The sequence below is a fragment of the Octopus sinensis genome, linkage group LG4, assembly GCF_006345805.1.
Source record: "Octopus sinensis linkage group LG4, ASM634580v1, whole genome shotgun sequence".
In the NCBI taxonomy this organism is placed as follows: domain Eukaryota; kingdom Metazoa; phylum Mollusca; class Cephalopoda; order Octopoda; family Octopodidae; genus Octopus; species Octopus sinensis.
In genome coordinates, this window is record NC_043000.1 from 133,425,458 (window position 1) to 133,450,023 (window position 24,566).

Sequence of the window (24,566 nt, forward strand, 5' to 3'; positions counted from 1 at the left end):
TTTTTTATGTCACTAGACATAAACATATCTGCCACACAAAAAGCACCTGCACTGGTGCCGTGTATAAAGCACCGATGCCAGTGCTACATAAAAAGCACCCAGTACACTCTGTAGAGTGGTTGGCATTGGGAAGGACATCCAGCCATTGAAATTGTGCCAAAACAGACAATTGGAGCCTGGGCTGCTCTGTGGCTAACCAGCTCCTGTCAAACCATCCAACCCATGCCAACATAGAAAATGGATGTTAAATGATGATGATGATGATGATCATCATCATCATCGTCATCGTTTAGCATCCGCTTTCCATGCTGGCATGGGTTGGATGGTGCAACTGGGGTCTGGGAAGCCAGAAGGCTGCACCAGGCCCAGTTTGATCTGGCAATGTTTCTATGGCTGGATGCCCTTCCTAACGCCAACCATTCCATGATGATGATGATTTTCCTGTGCAGGTATGATTTTGAAGGTTCATCCATCTATGCTTGGCGATAAGTTAAATATATTCCTTACATGCATATAAACTAGACAAGTTTTGACTATATTATTGTTTTATGATTTTTTTTATATCTGTATTTGAATGTTTTAAGGAAATTTTTTAATCTTTTGTGTAAGGTAATGGATAAAGTCATTCTTAATTTTGAATCCTTTAGGAAGATAATTTCAGTTCCATTTTCACAAAGATAAATTTGTATTGTCTTCAATTTTCAAATTTTGTAGTTATTTATCAAAAGATAAAGCTATTTGTAATTTAGTTATTCAAATCTATTTAGTGAGCTCATTTAAGATTATAGTCCATCCCGAAATGCTCAGATACATCATTTGTTTCTTTATTAAGGGGAGGGTTAAGAGGTATCACTATAAGAATTTTCGTGCCAGTGGCACGTAAAAAGCACCACCCGACCGTGTTTGTTGCCAGCGCCGCCCCGACTGGCCTCCGTGCCGGTGGCACGTAAAAAGCACCATCCGATTGTGGCCGTTGCCAGCCTTGCCTGGCCTCCGTGCTGGTGGCACGTAAAAAGCACCATCCGTCCGTGGCCATTTGCCAGCCCCGTCTGGCACCTGTGCGGGTGGCACATAAAAAGCACCCACTACACTCACGGAGTGGTTGGCGTTAGGAAGGGCATCCAGCCGTAGAAACACTGCCAGATCAGACTGGGCCTGGTGCAGCCTTCTGGCTTCCCAGACCCCAGTTGAACCGTCCAACCCATGCTAGCATGGAGAACGGACGTTAAACGATGATGTTATGATGATGATGATGAGTGTAGTGAGACATCATCCATGCTGACCACACTATTTAGTATGGTAGAAAGTAATTTCACTTAGATATTTTATCGCATAACATAACCAATTCTAACAGTAAAACCCAAAATATCAAACTACATTTTCAATTACTTTTTCTATTTCAGTCCCAAAGAACCACCACCTCCACCTCCACCAGAACCCAAGTGGGCAGATACTGAGAGTGATGTTCATCATTTGACTGCAGAAAACTTCAAAACTATTCTGAAGAAGAAGAAACATAGCTTAGTAATGTTTTATGCTCCATGTAAGCATTAGCTCATTTTTCGCATTCAGTAACATCTTGATTGATTTAATTTTTCATTTGTGTGTCTTACATTTTGAAATACACTTCTTTGTGTAACACTCTTTTAATGTATTATATTTTTTTGTATGGTGAAGTGATTATAGGCACAGGAGTGGCTGTGTGGTAAGTAGCTTGCTTACCAACCACATGGTTCCCAGGTTCAGTCCCACTGCATGGCACCTTGGGCAAATGTCTTCTACTATAGCCACAGACCGACCAAAGACTTGTGAGTGGATTTGGTAGATGAAAACTGAAAGACGCCCGTCATATATATGTATATATATATGTGTGTGTGTGTGTGTGTATGTTTGTATGTCTGTGTTTGTCCCCCCAACATCGCTTGACAACCGATGGTGGTGTGTTTATGTCCCCGTAACTTAGCGGTTCGGCAAAAGAGACCAATAGAATAAGTACTAGGCTTACAAAGAATAAGTCCTGGGGTTGATTTGCTTGACTAAAGACGGTGCTCCAGCATGGCCACAATCACATGACTGAAACAAGTAAAAGAGAGTAAAGAGTAAAGAGAGTATTCTATTACAATTATTTAATCTTTCATTTTGTTTTTCTGTTAACTAGTTTAGTAAAATTTTCTTATAAATTCATTTTGCTTCTAAAAACTGGCTAATTCCTCTTTGTAGTCAATATCTGAAATATTGTCCCTCAAATTACCAATTCCTATCAAATAGCTTTCTCCCATTTTGTTTGTACTCATTAATTATTTCCTTGATACTTTTATTGAATGGTAATTTCTTTAGTTCCTGTGGAGTACTACAGCAATGAAATACCTGTTCATATGAAACTCAAATGTGTCTTTGCAATTTTTATAATGTACGTGCAGGTGGCACGTAAAAAACATTTCCTACACTCTTGGAGTAGTTGGCATTAGGAAGAGCATCCAGCCATAGAAACCTTGCCAAATCAGACTGGAACTTACCAGTTTTTAGTCAAACTGTCCAACCCATGCCAGCATGGAAAGTGGACGTTAAATGGTGATGATGATGCTAAGGCATGGTTGCGTAGATAAGAAGTTTTTTTCTTAATCATGTGGCTTCAGGTTCAATCCCACTGTGTGGCTCCTGAGGCAAGTCTTCTATTATAGCTTTGGGCTGACCAATGTTATGTGAAGGAGTTTAGTAGACAAAATCTGAAAGAGCCTGTCATGTATATTATGTGTGTGTGTGTGTGTGTGTGTGTATGCCTCTGCATGAATGTTTACAGCACACATGGAACCATGGCTATGAATAACAACATTGCCTTTTTTGATTGGGGTGCAAACAATGACGACATTGGTTGACATTTCCTGTTGAAGAATCATCCGCTTTCTCTGTGCTTTCAAATTCCTCTGGGATAAAAAAATCCCTTATTTGAAAAATAGTTATGGTTTTGCTACAAGGAGAACCAATGCCTGTAAAAATCCTACTTCAGTTAGCTTCTATCTAAGCTATGCTTTCATGGAAATGCAAACATTAAGCAAAATGAATGAGAGAACAGTCAAATGAATAACTGAATGTTCAGTCTGAGACAATATTGTTTGCTACCAGTATCTAGTCTTGGAAAAGAAAAAAGCAAGAAAATTTTCTAGAATGACTTGGTATTGTTTTGCTGCACTATAGACTCAACTCTTCTAAGTAGAGCAAGCTAGATCAATTTAGCACCCATGTAATTAGCCCCCATGCCAGTGGTACATAAAGCGTGCAGGGCTTCACAGAGGCAATGACAAATGACTGAGACCTTTGGCAATATGCTGTGCTTGAGAAGGAAGCGCCATCAAGACATGTGAAATTGTAGTTATAGCAGATACCGAAATTAGGCAACTGGCACCCACGCTGGTGGCATGTAAAAGCACCCATTACACTCTTGGAGTGGTTGGCATTAGGAGGGACATCCAGCTGTAGAAACCATGCCAAATCAGACTGGATTATGGTGGAGTACCTCAGCTTACTAGCCCTGGTCAAACCATCCAACCTATGCCAGCATGGACAAATGAATTCTAAATGAAGATGATGATGATGATAATCTAACTCTTGTCATCTTGATATCCGTTGTAGCTAAAGTCAGTCTTAGAAATGAATTTGAATCAAGACACGTCTATCCTCTGACATGCTTCTAATCTTTATGATAAGTATTACAAAATTTAATTCATAAATTGCAACCTTTACAATTGAAAGAGGAAAAAGATGAACATTTGCCAATGTTTCTGTTGTAATTCCTAGAATTGTTTTTAACAATGTAATCTATTTCCTCTACCCTAGGATAGAAGCCTTGCTTCTTTCATGCTTGATTTTAACATAAGATGTTAAAAAAAAAAAAAACTCAAGCAGTCCCATCGCCAAACCACCGTAGAAAGTATGGATAAAATATTATTGGTATAAACAGCAAGCCACTGTGTTTGTTACTTAACTTGGTTAAATTCATTTTCAAATTATCAGAATGAGTCAAATGGTTCAAATTCAGACATTGATTTTGATTGAATTTAAAGTTTCTTCATTTTCCATTTGTTCTTTTCCTGGCAGTGGATGATATATATATTGTATGTTAAGAAGGATTTTTTTTTCCTTTTCTTTTGGAGTATAGTTACATGAAATATCTTTCTTCTAAAATGATTTCTTTTGATATCTATTTGTTGTAATTCATAGCTTGTCCTAAGTAGTTATTGTAATTATTAGTAATGCTATAATAATTAATGTGGAGGCATGGTTAGGGTGTCAGCATCATGATTGTAAGATTGTGGTTTCAATTCCTGGACCGGGCGACGTGTTGTATTCTTGAGCAAAACACTTCATTTCACATTGCTCCAGTCCACTCAGCTGGCAAAAATGAGTAACGCTGTGATGGACTGGCGTCCCATCCAGCCGGGGAGCTCATATGCTATAGAAACCAGGTAACTTGACCCATGAGCCTGACTAGGCTTTGAAAGGGCGCATTTATTTTTTATAATAATTAATAAACTGTAGTTAAGTTTCTCTGAAATCAAATACTTTATGCATTTAGGGTGTGGACACTGTAAGAAAGCTAAACCAGAATTCACAGAAGCTGCTTTACAATTGAAAGATGAACCTAAAGTAAGTTAATTTTTGTCTTGTTTAAAACATAATTTTGCAGTTCTATTTCTTTTCGTTTTTATCTGTAATTTTGGAATTAGTAAATTACATAGAAATAGATTCAGTGTAATTAAGATGCTCTGTTTTTGATGAATTGTGTAAGATCAAGTATCATATACGTAAATGTTTATTGTATATATTGACAACAGTTTTAAATATACATTACTGATAAAGGAAGAACACTTGTGTGATGGCAATTAGTTACGAACACTACATTTTCTCTGTTTCTCTGTATACTGAACATTTCTAAGATTTGTCAGCTGAGATGAATGTGCCTTGCTGATAAGATCTAACAAGGCTGAAATATGTCTGTGGCTTCCACCAGTGGACTTTAGAAACAAGATCCTATCATAATTACATTGATTTTATCTTACAAAAATTTGGATCAGATAATGTTATTGGAATTATCTCTCTTGCTTGTTGATTTATATTATAAACACATCCAGAATGAATTTTTGTCTTCTAAGTACACAGTTAATTTCAGTTAACTGAAGTTTTTCAACAAATTATATTACACATTCAAGTCTCTGTTGTTTGTGTGATAAATCCTTGTGCTGAACTAATGATATTTCTTCTAACTAAAAATTTTATCGAAAATAGTTTAGATTATATCATTGTGTATTATTGTTATTTCTTTTTCAGCTTGCCATATGTGCTGTGGACTGCACAGAACATACTTCTTTGTGTACAGCTCACGATGTGAAAGGTTATCCTACCCTGAAGTACTTCAATTATGGCAAGAATCCACAAGACTACATGGGTGGCAGAACAGTAAGTGTTTTTTTTTCTTTTGTCTTCTACATATACTGTGGCATTAACAGTGATAGATACAATTTATGATTTAATGATTGTACTTGTTTGAGAATATATGAAAATAACTTTCATAAATAACTGCGCCAGGATCCAGCCTGATTTGGCATGGTTTTCTATGGCTAGATGCCCTTCCTAATGCCAACCACTCTTTGACTTGTGTTAGTCATTTGGCTGCAATCATGCTAGGTATTGTCTTGAAGAACTTAGTTGAACAAACACAAAAATACACTCCCAGACACAAATGCATGAATATGTGGTTGGTTTCTACAGAATCTCTATTTACTAAATTCACTCATAGGGCATCGGTTGACCTGGGGCTATAACAAAAAGCACTTGCCCAACTTGCTTCACAATGGGACTGAACCCAAAATCATATGATTTCAAAGCAAGCTTCTTAACCATGTAGCCATATCTGTATCTATATATTCAAGCTTTTCTTTTATCAGTTTTTAAATGAATGCTTTCTTTTCCTTTCCTAGTTTTTGATAAGTCTCTGAAACATTTATTCTTAGGAAAATTTGTTTATTGGTTTTAAATTTCCAGTGTGTTTAATAGCGATGTGCTGCTATTATACACACTGAAAATAGGTTTTATTGTTTAATACTTCTATTTCTCTATCTTGGGTAGAGCATTATCCTTCTTCACTACCTCCTTCTGACATTGAAATATTGATAAAATGTATGCATGATTCATTTTGTGCTTCTAATGTTGTGACAACTGCATCTACATTTCTAGACATGATAACTCAAATCTAACTCCACCTGACAATATTTGCTGTTTCCACTTCAGAATGTGGTAGCTGGTTTTAGGAAAGTTGCTTCAGTTCTCAATATTCTGTAATAGTTTATAGTGAAAATATTTTCCAAAATAAAGTATTCATATGAATTATCCTGATTCCTGTCTTTTTCAGACAGCAGATTTTGTAAATTTCTTGAAATCTCCAAATGCTCCTCCTACACAAGAACCAGTTCCTAAGATGTCACCACAAGAAGAATTTTGGCTAAAAGAAGTTGGGCCTTCTTTCAAAGATGTCAGTTTGTTATCTTCTATTTCATTTGACTACTTTATCAGTGATAATCCTTCAGCCCTAGTATTGTTCTATTCAGGTAAGTTCTGTTATTGTCAATAACAATTTTTTTTCTTATGAATTTAGAAACGTTTGTTTGTTCTGTTAACTCTGGAAATAGTTATCAAGGCACTATTTTCAATCTTTCATGACTGTTGGTATTCATGTTCTCTCCAATGCAGTATGAAAGTATTAAACACTGCATTACAAGCTAACAAAACATTCCTTAGTGTTCCTGCTCCTTATAGTTATGAGCTGGTACCTCACTCATGGTACATATTTACAAGTGAATCAGTTTGATTTAAGTCTTTTTATTAGAGACACCACTTAAATCTAGCAAGAGAATATGAATCCTTGATTTTCTAGCCAGTAGGTCTGCAGTCTAAAGATTCAGCCATCTGTGACTCTCTCATCATAATTTAGTAATGTTAAAAGCATATATTTTTAACTTCCCAACTATTACAACTTACCATTATAATGTAGGAATGACATGTGTCTCATCTATAGTAAAGCATCTATTCTTGACCCTCTGTCATACTTTAGCCTCTCAGCACCTGGCATACTTTAGCCAATTCCCCTTTCCTAATACTTACCACTTAGTAATGCAAGGGCTCTTCCTCTTCCCTCTTCTTTTTAGTCTTGTAACTTGGTGACCTCACTAGTGCTGGTGGCATGAAAAAAAAAAAAAGCACACAATACACATTGTAAGGTGGTTGGTGTTAGGAAGGAAATCTGATTGTAGAAAACATGTTATAGCTGACACTGGAACTCAGCACAGCTTTGCAGCTTGCTGGATCCTGTTAAACTGTCCAATCCAATCCACCATGGAGAATGGACATTAAATGAGGATGATAATTTATATAACTTTTATTGTATGCTTGGCATGCTTTAACAATAGAAATATCATTATACTTTATGACAGCTTTCATTTTATTCATAGTTATTGCATTAAATTCTAGTTGAAACACAAGCTTCTTGTTATTGTGAACATTTATTGGTGTGAACTGTTCTTTTTACCATTTTCATTGTTTGGTCTATTCTGTCTTTCATCATAGGCAAACACCCTGACACAGAACTTATGAAAGAGTTTTCCACGACAGCAACTTTCCTTAAGGCTGGAGAGGTAAGCATCTAAAATATTTAATTTAGCTTCCATTAATAGTATAGTTGTTATAAGTGATTTCAATTATCATTGCCAGGTTGATACATTTTGACCCATTTTGCACTATTGCAGGGATGAAGCACTGAATTGACAAGTCAAGCTAGAATGATTAGTTAGATAAGTAATGCTATAAACCATATGTACTAACACTGCTTCTGTTTGATTAAAAACCATTGATGTATTCTCATTAAATAGCTTGTGCTAAGTGAAGGCATGTAGCGCAGTGGTTAGGATAGTCAGCTCACAATTGTAAATTCGTGGGTTCAATTCCTGGTGGCACAATGTGTGCTTGAGCAAGACATTTTATTTCACATTGTTCCTGTCCACTTAGCCGGCAAAAATGAGTAGTATATGTATTTCAAAGGGCACATTCTGTATGACACTTGAATCTTCCTAAGAACTACGTTAAGGGTGTGCATGTCTGAAGAGTAGGCTGTTCAGTTGATTGGATCAACTGGAACAATCATCAGCATAGTGGAGGTACATGGCCTAGTGGTTAGAGCAGCGGACTTGCGGTCGAGAGATTGCGGGTTTGAATCTCAGACTGGGCGATGTGTGTGTGTTTATGAGCGAAACACCTAAGCTCCATGCGGCTCCGGCAGAAGGTAATGGCGAACTTCTGCTGACTCTTTTGCCACAACTTTCTCTCACTCTTTCCTCCTGCATCATGCAGCTCACCTGCGACGGACCAGAGTCCCATCCAGGTGGGGAACCTATATGCCAAGGAAACCGGGAAACCGGCCCTAATGAGCCAGGTGTGGCTCAAGAAGGAACAAACAAATAACCAGTGGAGTGCCAGTTTGCCCTGAGTTACAGTATTTTGTTGTCTTATTTTTTTGATCTTCACTTAATCTTTCGCCTATGAAGAATATACAAAATATATTGGTAATATGTTTAAGTCAGCCAAATAAATCTGTTTAATTCTATGTTTTTGACAAAAAAGTGGCATATTATCTGTTGTTATATTCTAAGTGCTTGTTCTACCGAGGTCAACTTTTCGGGATTGATAAAATAAGTACCAGTTGTGCACTGGGATCATGTAATCAACTGCTGGCCGTGTGCCAATGTTTGAACTCAGTATATTTCTTACTCAAAAACTCAACTGGCTTGTTTTATGATACATTGCAATATTGTTGTCAAAAACACCTAAGAATATTAATTATTCCTCAAACCAATTATAAATTCATTTTCTCATCCTTCTTACAGAGCACTGACGTTTTTGCTGCAGTGGACAGATATGCAGACAAAGATTTGGCAGATAAATTTGTTGGGTCAAGATCTCATGTCTGTAAGTTCTTATGTGTATTGTTATATTTTTCATATTGGAATGTTTTGGATGAATTTGCAAGTCCTGATGTTTGTGTGACAGGAGAAAATAATGTGTACACTTAGTAAAATCTATTCAAGCCGAAGAATTTAGTGTCTATGTAGGTCTTCATGAGGACCTTATTGTCAGCTCCACAGTCTATTCTTTCTAGTTTTTGGAAGTAACACAGCTGGAGTTCATGACTAGATACTCTTGGAAACATATGTTAAGAATCTGATTCTCATTGCAAAATCTGTTGAAGAGTAGCATGAAGAGTTTCAAATGAGGAAGAATGGTCTAGAGTTCAAAGACCTAAGATTCAATATGGCAAAGGTCAACATTCTAATTAATAGTGGAGAGTACAAAATAAGGAAAGTGGCCTTGTTTGATATGTGTGTGTGTGTGTGTGGTGTGTGTGTGTGTGTGGTAGTGGTGGCAAACTGAGAATGAATGCTTCCCTGCATTTGGTGAAGAAATACAGTCTTTATTTGCGGATTAATAATGCTGTGAACATGGAGATAGATTTGGTGGAACACATGTAAATTGTAAATTTTTCTGCATGAAATCAATGATGTCATTGTTAATCTACAAATAAAGAATATATAGATAGATAGAGGGATAGACACACACACACACACAATGCACGCACACACGCGCATGCACACACACACACACACACACCACACACACACACACACACACACACACACACACACACACACTTGATCTATATGCTTAATGCAAAAGAACTCTGGCTTATTAACAGGGAACCAGGATTAATTAGCAATAGGGACAATGAAATCAAATAATCAAATTATTGTTCATATTGATTTCTAGAAATAATAGTTAGTTTCTGTTACTTAGGTGACATTATTAGTAGTGGAGGGGAATGTAATGAAAGGATAGTAAGAGGGAGATATAGTTAAAAACAAAAATTACTGATAGCGGAGTTTTCCTTGTGCAAAAGATAGACTGTGTGAATCATATGTAAGAAACGTGAATGTTCCATAGTAGTGGGACTTTGGCACTGACTATGAAGGACTTGCAGAGGTTAAAGAGATGGGAATCAGTCAGATATATTTCTTTATTGCCCACAAGGGGCTAAACATAGAGGGGACAAACAAGGACAGACAAACGGATTAAGTTGATTACAACGACCCCAGTGCGAAACTGGTACTTTATTTATCGACCCCGAAAAGATGAAAGGCAAAGTCGACCTCGGCGGAATTTGAACTCAGAATGTAGCGGCAGACAAAATACCGCTATCATCATCATCATTGTTCGACTGTGGTCGAGACAATGGAATTTACCATGCTACGCCAGACTTCACGGTCCATCATGGCATTACGGAGGTCCTGTTGCTGGATGCCTGTATCCCTGGAGATTACATCAGGGTAGGAGAGTGTGCGCCCTCTGGTATTGCGAGTAGATGGTTTCTAGAGGAGAAGAGTAGAAATTACTTCTTTTTCCGCTAAGCATTTCACCGACGTGCTAACGATTCTGCCAGCTCGCCGCCTTCAGTCAGATATGATCTACTGAGTGTACTCTGTTAACTTATATGAAGGAGAAGAGCACAAGTGATCTGAGAGCGTAGAAGCATATTTAAAACATTGACTGGTGTATGCAGAAGAGACACCTGCATTGGTAGAGACATCTAATGTGAATGGGTGATGAATGTTGGATAGAAAAAGTGCCATGTACTGATGGTGGAATGTACCTGCAACAAAAGAAGACATGAGAAGAACTGATGAGGACAGATCTCAGGCTTCTCAGACAAGGTAACAGAAGTTTGTAATGTGTGGTGATAAGGTGTTATTATGCTAGTATTAAAAAAGGGAGATTGAATTACTGAGGTCTGTGTTGTTTTATAGCTGGGCACCCATATGATTACCTATTATATATTTCTTTACTGCCCACAAGGGGGCTAAACATAGAGGGGACAAACAAGGACAGACAAAGAGTTTAAGTCGATTACATCGACCCCAGTGCGAAACTGGTACTTTATTTATTGACCCCGAAAGGATGAAAGGCAAAGTCAACCTCGGCGGAATTTGAACTCAGAACGTAATGACAGATGTAATACCGCTAAGCATTTCGCCCGGCGTGCTAATGTTTCTGCCAGCTCGCTGCCCCTTACCTATTATATTTTATAAAGTACTATTACTGTGATTTTTGCTCTAAATTAAGTTGTTAAATGAGAGATCCATGTCCAAGAATCTAATAGGGTTGTTGTTGAATAAGTGATAATTTCTAGAACTTTATATCTAAGAATATATCTGTTGAATGTGTGTAAGTATCAAAACGTTAATGACTTGCAAATTCAACATGTTACATCTAATAACAGACATGTTACATGTAATTTATTGACCATGAGAAAATATCAATTTAATGACTGATACTCTGCCACTGCTTCCCACTTCTATCTTTAATTTCAATAATGGTTTAACCCTTTTGTTACCATATTTCTTTTGAGATGCTCTGTTTTTCTTTCAATTAATTTTAGATATAACAAAGAATTTAGTAAAATAACTTAGTTATCATTAAGCTAGTGTCAGGAACATAAATTGTGACTAAGGTTTGGTGGAAGATTTTAATTCAAAACTTATGAAAACAAAACATTTGTACTAAAGAGCTAGAGCTGGTTTCAGCTGGGTTGGTAACGAAAGGGTTAATTCTTAACCATTCTGCTTTCATCTGAGTTTTGTTTTATCTAACTCACTGCTGTTCTGAGTTGAAATTCTGTTCAGAATCAGTCTACTTTCCATCCCCTGTCAATAAACTAAGTACCAGTTATATATTGGGATACATACAATTAAACACCCACTCCTTGTAAAACTTAATTAGATCTATTCTTAAAGAGACATCATGATTCAATGTTTTATTCTATGCTATAGTAAGTGTGTATAATAATAGAATGTTGAATTGTTTATCATTGGTTTATTCTTAAGAAAATTCCATCTGTCTGTTTTTTTTTCATTTTTAAATCTTTTGTTTTAACTTACTCTTGTTTTTCTTTTTCTACTTTTTCCTTTTGATTTATAGTGAAATATTTCAAGTGAGTATTCTATTATTTTTCGATTTACTGACTTTAAACAGTATGTCCTTTGGTCCTGCTCTTAAACCACTGCACAACTATTTATTTAGAAATTGTATTTAAATACCTATCTTTTTGCCACATTGTTGATAATCTATAATATTTTTCTGATTCCATTTATGTAACACTATTATAATTATGAAACAAAATGCCAGACATAATCTATTATACTCTCAACATTAATGATATTTGAAAACAATTGACGGATAAACTATGGAACTAAATCAAAGTTATAATCTATTACAGATACATTTATTTCATATAATTTTTAGGACATTTGATTGGAGAATAGATATTTCAATTTAAGAGTCATGTAAACATATATTTATTGATATTTTGTTTTTAGATTCCACAGCTGAGTGTGGCTGCTACTGTAGTTTGTTCACTAGGTCTGGGGTTCAAATCTTGCCAAATGCATTTTTCTCTGATATGAAAGTACAGCATATTACCAACATAGGCATACTATAGCAGAATATTATTATGTGTGGATTATCCTTTCTGCTCTATAGGTACAAGGCCTGAAATTTAGTGGGGAGGAGATCAATGTAATTGACTCACCCATCCCCTTCAAAATTGCTGGCCTTGTGTCAAAAATTAGAAAGAATTATATATGGATTATGTCTTTGATTTCATTTTATATTTGAGATTGTTGGCCGATACCAGCGCCGCCTTGACTGGCTTCCGTTGCCGGTAGCAGGTAAAAAGCACCAATCTGATCGTGGCTGTTGCCAGCCTCGCCTGGCACATAAAAAGCACCCACTACACTCACAGAGTGGTTGGCGTTAGGAAGGGCATCCAGCTGTAGAAACACTGCCAGATCAGACTGGAGCCTGGTGCAGCCTTCTGGATTCCCATATCCCCGGTCGAACCATCCAACCCATGCTAGCATGGAGAACGGACGTTAAATGATGATGATGATGATTATTCTTTCAATGTTTTATGCAATAATTTTAATATAATGGCGGTGCCCCAGCATGGCCACAGCTCATAAGCTGAAACTAGAATCAATCAATCAATCAATCATAATCATTAAGTGATGGAAGCTAACTAGTATTTTCCCATGGACAATTGTGCATAGTTCTTTCTAGAGTAGGTCCACTTTTTGATATGGAAATAAAAATAACAACCCTCAAAGAAGAAGAGGCAACAAATGTATAACAAAGAATATTGTTTTCAAAGGTACTCTCCTAAGACTGCATCTTCAGTTCTACCTATATGGATTTTTACATGTCAAGAATTAAAATCTTTTGGTAAAAAAAAAAATACAAATTCAAAAGAAATTATGTATTTCATTTGTCTTGGGAAGGTCATTACACCAATAATATTAACACACACACACCAGTTATAGATTATGTTTGTTGTCTTATTTTGATATATAAACATGCTAATTTGTTTGATTTTTTTCTTTTAGAAATGGAGAAGCAGTGTCAGAATGTATGGGTAAAACTGTTAAAGAACTGTCAGAATTTATTATGGAGTAAGTTGAATTTTGTGTATTGTGATCGGCCCATATCAACAGGTCTGAACATTTAGACATACAAATTTTCTGTAGCATGATTGGAATGGTTCTCCATGAGGTTCTGGGTTCAATTTCATTGTATGGTATCTTACTCTTACTCTTTTCTCTTTTACTTGTTTCAGTCATTTGACTGCGGCCATGCTGGAGCACCGCCTTTAGTCGAGCAAATCGACCCCGGGACTTATTCTTTGTAAGCCCAGTACTTATTCTATTGGTCTCTTTTGCCGAACTGCTAAGTGACGGGGATGTAAACACACCAGCATCGGTTGTCAAGCAATGTTGGGGGGGGGGACAAACACACACACACAAACACACACACATATATATATATAAATATATACGACAGGCTTCTTTCAGTTTCCGTCTACCAAATCCACTCACAAGGCATTGGTCGGCCCGGGGCTATAGCAGAAGACACTTGCCCAAGATGCCACGCAGTGGGACTGAACTCGGAACCATGTGGTTGGTTAGCAAGCTACTTACCACACAGCCACTCCTGTGCCTATCTTGGACAAAATGTAATTTCCTGTGTCCTTGAACTAACACATGCCTTGTAAGTGAAATTGGATAGACACAAGGTGTATAGAAGCCCATTGGAGGGATTGTATCTGTAATTCAAGATATACAGTCTTGTCACATATTGTGTCGTTCTGATTCTGCCTGAAAGTTACCTTAAGAGTACATGTGTCTGTGAAACACTCGACCATTTATGTATTAATTCAGGAGTTGGTTTTTCAGTGAATAGAACAATTGAAGTTCTCATTGTCAAACAGTGGAGATCCACTATACTTTGTATTTGTTTGAATGAACATTCTCTTGTCCAACACATACCAGTATGGATTAACAGACATGGAATGATAATGATGATTTCTCACTTGTATTTACAAGACACCAGAACAAAGCAACATACAAAAGCGGTGAAAGAAACAGCTTTGTGTATGTGTGTGTGTGTGTGTGTGTGTGTGTGTGTGTGTGTGTGTGTGTGTGTGTGTGTGAGAGAGAGAGAGAGAAAGAGACTTTGTAAATTGCTAACATTGTGTGTTGTCAGATTTGAATTATTAAGTTGTTTTTAGCCTTGAATCAGGCCAGTTGAACAAACCAATAATCAAATATCTTATTGATCCCAATCATCCCATCTTATTTTCAGGCATAACATTTTTTAAGACTGCATTATCCAATGTGTTCTTTTTAAAACCAATAAAATATGGATTATGTGGGCGGGTGGGTGGGGTAACTCTTTAGTTCTGCCTTAAACTTGTGTTATTTTATATACATTTGTTATCATCAATTTAGTAGATGTGTATGTTTGCACAATCTACACTCCTGCATTTACCGATCACCAAACCTCAGAAACAGCGACAAAGGATTGCTTTGGATTTTCCTCTTTTGCATCTGATGTTAGTCTCTGGATATTTGATGTTGACCTACCCTATGAAGAACTACTATGAACTTTCTTTTTCCTGCTTTCTGCTTAATCATATTTATATACACATATATCATCATCATCATCATCATCATCGTTAAGCGTCTGCTTTCCATGCTGGCATGGGTTGGACAGTTCAACTGGGGTCTGGGAAGCCAGAAGGCTGCACCAGGCCCAGTCTGGTCTGGCAATGTTTCTACGGCTGGATGCCCTTCCTAACACCAACCACTCCGTGAGTATAGTGGGTGCTTTTTACGTGCCAGACGAGGCTGGCAAATGGCCACGATCGGATGAGGGAAAAACATTTGAGTGAGGTTGTTGCCAGTGCCGCTGGACTGGCTCCTGTGCAGGTGGCACGTAAAAAACACCATTTGAGCATGGCCGTTGCCAGTACCGCCTGACTGGCCCTCATGCCAGTAGCATGTAAAAAGCACCCACTACACTCTCAAAATGGTTGGCATTAGGAAGGGCATCCAGCTGTAGAAACTCTGCCAGATCAGATTGAGGTCTGGTGCAGCCATCTGGTTCACCAGACCTCAGTCAAATCGTCCAACCTATGCTAGCATGGAAAGTGGACGTTAAATGATGATGATGATGATGATGACATCTTTATACCTAATTTATAAATGATTTTGATACCATTCATAGCTGTCTGTGCATTTTTATTTTATTTTGCTTTCATTAGCTGCTATTTTGTCGCAGATTGAATGACCATACAGAGGCTTTGACTCAGCTTATTCATGGACTATTCAGTTACAGCAGTGGTGTGACCCAATCCTACTCTGTGCTAGAATTTTTTCTGTTTATTATTTTCAAGCCTTTTATTTCTTTATTTTCTTGTGGGAAAATATTAGAGCAGCTAAAAAGAAACCAGTTTTCTATACAATGGCTTTGTGTCTCAAACTTATAGGAAAGTTGTTTTGAAATGACAAAGAAAGGCTATCATCAGGAGTCCATATTTGTTTATTTACCCACATTGATTTCAACCATAATCATTCAACCATATAGACTCCAGTTGTGATTTTAGTCTGTTGCTTATTTAAGTAATTATATTGAAGTTTTTCTTTTGAAAAGGGTATTAACTCAGCAGTTTACACCAGTGTGTGTGTGTGTGTACACGCACACACAAAAGCTGTTGGAGACTGGTCAACAAACTCTTGAGAGGGTTGGTGCTGGAAGACCATATGTGTGGTAGTAGATTTCAACTCCTTATCTCTGGAAAGACTCAAAAGGGGTTGTCAGATAATTTCTTTGACTTCACCAGCCCTAATTTCTGGTCTCCTCATACTTCTGATTGTAATTCCATGGATTGCTATGTGTGGGATGCAGTTGAGAAAGATACCAACCACACTTTCTTCGACACCAAAACTGAACTTGTGGCCAAGATCAAAGAGGTGTTTGAAGATTTTCACAGGGACATAATGAGGAATGCATGTTCCAGGTTCTAGAGTCATCTTGAGGCCATGCTGGAAGCTGCAGGTGACTACTTTGAGTGAACTGCTATCTCTCAGCCTTAATGTAGTTGATCTTTTGATTTAAAAAAAAATACTTATAGTTTTGGTTGGGATATTGTGTTTTATTTTCCTTTTTATACAAACTGTCAAATTTAGCCTGAACACCCTGTGTATATACATACATACATATATATATATATATATATATATATATATATATATATTATATATATATATATATATATATATATAAGTAGGTGAATGAATTATCCTATGTTTATCGTCAGCATGGAAAATTCGTTTAACCGAAACCTGGGTAGCAAATTCACATCAGAAACACGGTTGAAGCGACCTGTCAAGGGTAGAAACTCCGGGTTCATGTGCATAAATTTGTGTGTTGTATATGAATAAATGAAAGAATGGAGTCGAACGAAGATGTTAACAAAATTCCTTTACTCTCGACATATGTTTCGAAGACAGCATGTTTTCATTCCAAAGGAATAAAGGGTGCATTATGCAATCTTCTGTTGAGAGAGGCTCCCTTTCTTTCCTGATGAGAAGATTGCATAATGCACCCTTTATTCCTTTGGAATGAAAACATGCTGTCTTCGAAACATATGTCGAGAGTAAAGGAATTTTGTTAACATCTTCGTTTGACTCCATTCTTTCATTTATATATATATATATATATATATATATATCTATATATATATATATATATATATATATATATATATAAGTAGGTGAATGAATTATCCTATGTTTATCGTCAGCATGGAAAATTCGTTTAACCGAAACCTGGGTAGCAAATTCACATCAGAAACACGGTTGAAGCGACCTGTCAAGGGTAGAAACTCCGGGTTCATGTGCAGAAATTTGTGTGTTGTATATGAATAAATGAAAGAATGGAGTCGAACGAAGATGTTAACAAAATTCCTTTACTCTCGACATATGTTTCGAAGACAGCATGTTTTCATTCCAAAGGAATAAAGGGTGCATTATGCAATCTTCTGTTGAGAGAGGCTCCCTTTCTTTCCTGATGAGAAGATTGCATAATGCACCCTTTATTCCTTTGGAATGAAAACATGCTGTCTTCGAAACATATGTCGAGAGTAAAGGAATTTTGTTAACATCTTCGTTTGACTCCATTCTTTCATTTATATATATATATATATATATATATATACACACACACACACTCTCTTTTACTTGTTTCAGTCATTTGACTGTGGGCATGCTGGAGCACTGCCTTTAGTCGAGCAAATCGACTCCAGGACTTATTCTTTGTAAGCCTTGTACTTATTCTATCGGTCTCTTTTGCTGAACCGCTAAGTTACTGGGACGTAAACACACCAGCATCGGTTGTCAAATTAAGTACCAGTGAAACACTGGGGTCAAGGTAATTGACTAGTGCCCTCCCCACAAGATTTCAAGCCTCGTGCCTTTAGTAGAAAGGATTATTAAAAGGTAGTGGTAGTCAAAATGGTTTGTGGTACTGTGTTCCTTTAAATGCTGTGTTCAAATCTTACTAGGGTCTGCAAAATACTACTAATATTCTGGGGTTAATTTTCATCAATTTTTCCTGTCTCTCAAAGTGGCCTTGTATATTTATTGGCCAGGTAAAATTGTGTGCCAGAGAAAAAGCTTTACAGTATTTTTTTTCTGGCTCTTTATGTTCTGGGTTCAAATCCTGCTGAGGTCAACTTTGCCTTTCTTTCCTCCAGAGTCAATAAAATAAAGTGCAGTCAAATACTTGGTTCACTGGTATCAACTACATCTCTGCCCTCAAAATTGTTGGTCTTGTATCTGACAGAATCATTTGCGTGTCAGATAAAATGCTTTACAGCATTTCATTTATCTTTAATTTACTGAGTTCAGCTCCTGCCAAGGTCAACTTTGCCTTTCATTCTTTCGGGGTCGATGAAATAAGTATCAGTTGAGCACTGGGGTTGATGTAATTGACTAGCCCCCTGCCACAAAATTTCAGGCTTTGTGCTTGTAGTTGAAAGAATTATTATTATTATCATTACTAGCAGTATCGCCTGGCATTGCTCGGGTTTGTTTCGACCCTTTAGAACTGGAATTTTTGAAAAGTAAAAATTTTGTATTATGTAGCTTGTTATTCTCTTTAAGTGAACATTTTTCTGGTTGAAATACACCCAAAAATGGTGACACAGCAGTCAAAAAATAAGGATTTTCATAGGAAAAAAGCACCTTTTTGATGTAAATCATTTTTGGTGTTAACATGGTCCGATTTGAATTTTATCTTCTACAGAAGGAAGGGCAAGCCTTCTTCTATCATACTCTCAATTTTGGTCAACTTGTGCCACAGGGTCTCAGAGGAGATAGTGTTAGTTGAAGGCTACCAAACCTGCCATACACAGACAACTTCAGGTTTATATATATAGAGATTAACAACATCTACAGCTATGGATGGCAGAATTGATAGAGTGGCAGTCTTATAATATTTAGTTACTTCCCTTGGTCATACTAAAAATTCTAATTTTGCCGAGTTAACTTTGCCTTTCAAAGCTCAGTTGTTAATGTGTAAGGAGGATATTTAAAAATTCTTATACCTAGTTCTTACCTATGTAACATGCAATGTTGAATACATTATTGCATTGTAAATAATATTTGCTATAATTTAGAGTAAGAGAGGAAAGCAATAGGCTGAGTTTGTTCAAAACAATTATACTACATCCAGAATTATTACATAGTGTTGTTAGATATTGCTTGAATATAAATCATATCTTCAATAACTTTGGATAAGATGAAAAACTGTAGGAGTGGACCAAAACTATTTGAAAATTAATTTAATTAGTGAACCTTCCCTAATCTTTGTAATTTTAGTACAGAATTTATTGAATGTTCTTTTTTTTAGTTTGAAGAGTAATGAATGTTTGATATATAAATGTGTTTACTGTGGCTTTGATAAATATCTGTTAAAGTAATTGTCTCATTCATACTTGAGAAATGTCATTGTTGGCTTCATTAACTTCATGTGTGTTAGTTTTCATTTAAAAGCCATGCATTTAAAGGTTGAATCTGTTATGCTTTGTGAGATGAACTTTTCCCTGAATGTCAGTTGGTTTCATTCTACCTGAATGGTCAGAAAGTTTTGCAAAGTGAAATTGTCTCCTCTAACTTTAGGTGTTCATTTTATTTCTTGATAGTTTTTCCACATGATATTTCTTAGTAGTTCTGTTTGCTGTGCTTATTATGCTCTTACTAATTTAATTGTATTAAACATCTTTTCATGAACTCAACTGATATTAATGGGGTTTTCTTCTGTTTTTTGTTGGAAATTCAGATATTGTTTTCAAAGGTAACATCTGCAGATAATTCAGCTGTTATGATATATGTTCCTTTCTTATTTATTTATCACATATAGGCAGATAATCAATATGCTAGAAGAAGATCACATATGATCTAACTACAAAGACAAAAATGTTCTCCAGAGAAAATTCAGCGAACACCAAAACATAAGCGGGCAGGACAGATGAAAATTATATAAATTTTTTCTTTGTAGTTAGATCGTATGTGATCTTCTTCTAGCGTATTGGTTATCCACCTAGTGGTTTATCCCTAAATATACACATGTATTGAAATTTTTTCTGATTTTTCAAAATTTTTATATATGCTAGGCTACTGGTTTTAAATTGATATTAATTAAATTAATATTCAACTTATCTCCCTCATTATTTTAACATTTATCACACATATATAAATTCAGCATATATCTTAAAGATTTCCTCAAATGTATTTTTTTAAATATATTTTTATTATTATTGTCTCTTAATGATAACTTCTGATATATTTTCTTTTCAGCCCATTGGTAGATAATTGGCACTCATCATCATCCAGTAACACTTATAACCCAAATGCAGCTAACTTCAAGAAAACATTATCTACAAACACACATGTCTTCGTGGCGTTCCATGTCACTAAATGCTCCAACTGTGAACAGATTAAAAATGAGTTTCTCACAACTGCAGAGGAAATGGTGAAACATAAAAGTTTTGCTTTTGCAGCTGTTAATTGTGATTTTAATTCAGGTAGGTTTATTATTTTCTAAATATATCCCACAGGTTTTTTTAATACATATTCTTGTTCATGTGAAATAGGTAACTATTAATATACACTTATAAAGTATTAAAATCAATCAGAATATAACAGAGACATAAAAGCACCATCCGAGCATGATCGTTGCCAGGGCTGCTGACTGGCTCCCATGCTGGTGGCATGTAAAAGCACCATTTGTGCATGATTGTTGCCAGTGTTGCCTTACTGGCACCTGTGCTGGTGGCACATGGAAAACAACATTCGAGTGTGGTTGTTGTCAGTGCCACCATTCTGGCTCCTGTGCAGGTGGCACGTAAAAAGCACCATTTGAGTGTTGTCATTGCCAGTACTGCTACACTGGCCCTCATGCCGGTGGCATGTAAAATCACCCACTACGCTCTGAGAGTGGTTGGTATTAGGAAGGGCATCCAGCTGTAGAAACCTTGCCAGATCAGAATGGAGCCTGGTGCAGCCTTGTGGCTCGCCAGTCCTCAGTCAAACCGTCCATCCCCTGCTAGCATGGAAAGCGGATGTTAAACAACAATGATGAGGATGATGTCATCTTCCACTGAGATCTTTGTCAAACAATCATCCTTCACAAAATATTGCTGTTTACAATTTCATATTCTGTAGTCATCAAAATTGACTTCTCTCATATCTTTTAACTCTTGTCTAATTTTTCCATTAATATTATCAATTTACTGTTTAAACTCTATTGTCATGACGTTCTAACTCTCTTTAGTGACTATTGGTATTGTCTCTGTGAAGTGAAATTTATTTAAATATATATGTAATATATATAGTCAGTGCTCTGTTAATAAGTTTTGGGGCTGAAAAGGGGAGAGCTTTCATTCTTAATGAAAAAATATTGTGAGTGATAAAAATCATGCCAGAAGTGATAAAAATCATGCCGAAAGTGATAAAAATCAAACAGCCAGTCAACATCATGGTGTTTGGAGTGATCACAAAGATGGTGATGTTATGCCTCCATTCATCTTTCCACATGGCCTCAGACTCAACACGGAGGCCTACATCAAGTGCCTGGAGGAAGTAATGCTGTCTTGGGTGAAGAAGGTGGGTGCTGGAAGACCCTATGTTTGGCAACAGGACTCTGCACCATGCCACACAAGCAGGAGAACCCAGTCATGGCTGTCAGACAATTTCTGTGACCACATCATCCCTAACATCTGGCTGCCTAACTCCCCAGACTGCAACCCCCTTCATTATTATGTGTGGAGTGTAGTTGAGCAAGAGGCCAACAAAATTCCTTGTAACAACAAAGATGAACTGAAGGCAAGGATTATGGCAGCATTCCCCAACTTAAAGAAAGAGACCATCCAGAAGAGTTGCAGGAGATTAGGTGCATACTTTGATTAACTGCATTGCTTTTTGTTGAGACAAAGTAAAATAAGCTTTCAGTTCAAAATTGGACATTTCATTCTTAATGACCTACCATGCCTGATCACTAAATCCACAAGTTTTTTTTTATCTTCTCTGTGTTTATTTTCTCATATTCCTTTCTGTTGAAGAGTGTAGGCTCGAAATGTAAAAGACTTTCTCACTTTCCTGAGCATCAAATTAATACACCTGCTTATTCATACACCTGTCTTCGTCTTTTGCTTTTCTGTAAATTTCAACTATGTGTGTATATGTATGTATATATATATACATATATATATATATACATATATATATATGTATGTATATATATATATACATATATATATGTATGTATATATATATATACATATATATATGTATATATGTATATATATATATACATGTATGTATGTATATATATATATATATCATCATTATTTAGCGTCTGTTTTCCATACTGGCATTGGTTAGACAGTTTGACTGAAGCTGGAGAGCTATACACAGTTCCAATTTGATCTGGTATGGTTTCTATGGCTTGGTGTATATAAATAAATACCCATTGCTTTTGATAAAAGTCAATAAGAAGCCACAAAATATAAACCCCTAAACACACACTTACTCTCACTTCAGATATGTGTTTATGCAATAATTTTTAGAGGGTGATGAAAGCTTAACATGTTTGTATTGAAATAGGATCAAATTTGGTGAATTAAATTGTCTATATGTCTTGTGTAATTTACTAGTGTTAGGTAATATTTACATTGTTTTACTGTATGTACACAAAAGCATCATTCAGTTGTTGTATGAATTTAGTCCTCTACTTATAAACACTTTTGATGCAGTTAAAAAAAAAGGTATTATATAACATGTTTGTAAATTATTACCTTGTATTTTCAGATTTATGTATAACTGAAAAAGTAAAAGATTACCCAAGTTTCAAACTTTACAAAAATGGAAAATTCTCTCAGAATTATTCAGGTAACAATCAAAAGAATAGCTTTGTCAAGTTCTTAAAATCATTTGTAAAAGAAGAGCTGTGATGCACTATTTCAATAAAGATTTTAAATATTTGTAAACTGTTTTGTTCTGTTGTTTAATAAAAGTATGTTTTGGGAGTGAATTTACAAAACATTGCCGAGAATGATCTGAGATGGGTATAATTCCAAAGATAGGAGTTCAAATTCTGGTAAGTATTATACTGAAAAATAAGTTATCCATGTTATTATACATGATTTTTTTTCTTTTAATTTTAGATGTTAAGAATTTCTTTCCCATTGGCATTAGATAGAGCATAGATAAGAGAGTATATTGGAGTATCTATTTATACATATATATATAAACCGAAACATTTTGGGTATATGTATGTATGTATATGTATGCATGCATGCATTGCATTGCATTGCTGTGGTTAAGAAGTTCACTTTCCAGCCATATGGTTTTGGGTTCACTCCATCTGCATAGTCCCTTGGGCAAGGTCATGTAAGTGGATTTAGTAGAAAGAATGCTGTTTGCATCTATATATATATATATATATATATATATATGTTTTACTCTTTATCTTTTATTAAACTTTTAATACTTTTGATATTTATATAATAAAAAAAAAGAAAAGAAAAAAGAAAAAAATTAATTAATAAATAAATAAATCATAAATAAAATAATATATAATTATAAAAATATACATACATATATATATATATATATATTTGTATATATATATATTTAAAATTTATAAGTTTAAATTATATAAATAATTTTTAAAATTTTAACTTTTATATTTTTAAATTAATTTTATGTATTGGCTTATGTTTTTCACTGTTTGATTTGCCTAATAGTGGTTTTATCTCTAATTTAATATAATGTATGTATGTATGTATGTATGCATGCATGTATGTATGTGTGTGTCGCCATGACGTGATAGATATACAATGAGTTTTGTCGAGGGAATCTCATAGCTAATCATGTGTGATGTGATTTTAAGCTTACCATGAACATACATGCATCTTACCTGTTATCCTGCAGTTCTTGCCATTTGTGTGAATGCTGATGTATTTTTGTTTGGTACAAAAGCATATAATTATTGACAAAAAACAGAAAGTGACGGAGAGAAATGATGATTATGCCGTCTTTTAAGGGCATAAGAGACAGGAGTTAAATGGAATGGCTACTAACAAGAACTGTAACTGAGTCACATCTACAACTCATCTCATAGGCTGTGAACTTATCTCCTTTTCGGGGGCATTCTATATATTACCTGTGTGTTGTCTTAAACTAAACATGGGGTCAAATTAAAGAAACAAAAATTCATTCAGATGGATTTATCTTGAATGAATTGATTCTTGTATATTACTGAAACTCATTTTAACAAGCCCAAAATGGACAAGTCCATGAGGGGAGCCTCTATGTGGTATCTTGCCCTGTAAGAAATAGTAGCGGTATCTCCTTTCAGTTATACTCTGACATCTTTCAACACGAAAGGGCACATTATATAATCATTATATAACCTTTCCAAATACATTATCTGAACAAAAGATGGAAAAGTCATGGTAAGAACATTTTTGATTGTAGATCTGCTCTGTCTTCCAAACAACAACAAGCATGAAG

At 35.7% G+C, this 24,566-nt stretch overlaps 1 protein-coding gene and 1 long non-coding RNA gene across 3 annotated transcripts in view; both read left to right on the plus strand.

Moving 5' to 3' along the window:
* The window catches only part of LOC115210871 (protein disulfide-isomerase A5), an 82,782-nt gene extending 59,744 nt beyond the window's left edge, over positions 1-23,038 (plus strand). For both annotated transcript variants that reach the window (XM_029779634.2, XM_036502507.1), the window contains exons 15-24: positions 1,404-1,543; positions 4,574-4,644; positions 5,326-5,454; positions 6,407-6,602; positions 7,618-7,685; positions 8,931-9,012; positions 12,073-12,085; positions 13,536-13,601; positions 20,349-20,575; positions 22,860-23,038. In XM_029779634.2, coding sequence (XP_029635494.1) covers positions 1,404-1,543; positions 4,574-4,644; positions 5,326-5,454; positions 6,407-6,602; positions 7,618-7,685; positions 8,931-9,012; positions 12,073-12,085; positions 13,536-13,601; positions 20,349-20,575; positions 22,860-23,002 — 1,135 coding nt within the window. In that variant the 3' untranslated portion in view covers positions 23,003-23,038. The remainder of the gene's footprint in view (positions 1-1,403; positions 1,544-4,573; positions 4,645-5,325; positions 5,455-6,406; positions 6,603-7,617; positions 7,686-8,930; positions 9,013-12,072; positions 12,086-13,535; positions 13,602-20,348; positions 20,576-22,859) is intronic.
* LOC118763141 lies at positions 9,030-10,714 on the plus strand. Its single transcript, XR_004998898.1, has 2 exons — positions 9,030-10,099; positions 10,552-10,714. It is a non-coding gene; the product is annotated as an uncharacterized LOC118763141 (long non-coding RNA).
* Positions 23,039-24,566: the final 1,528 nt, after the last annotated feature.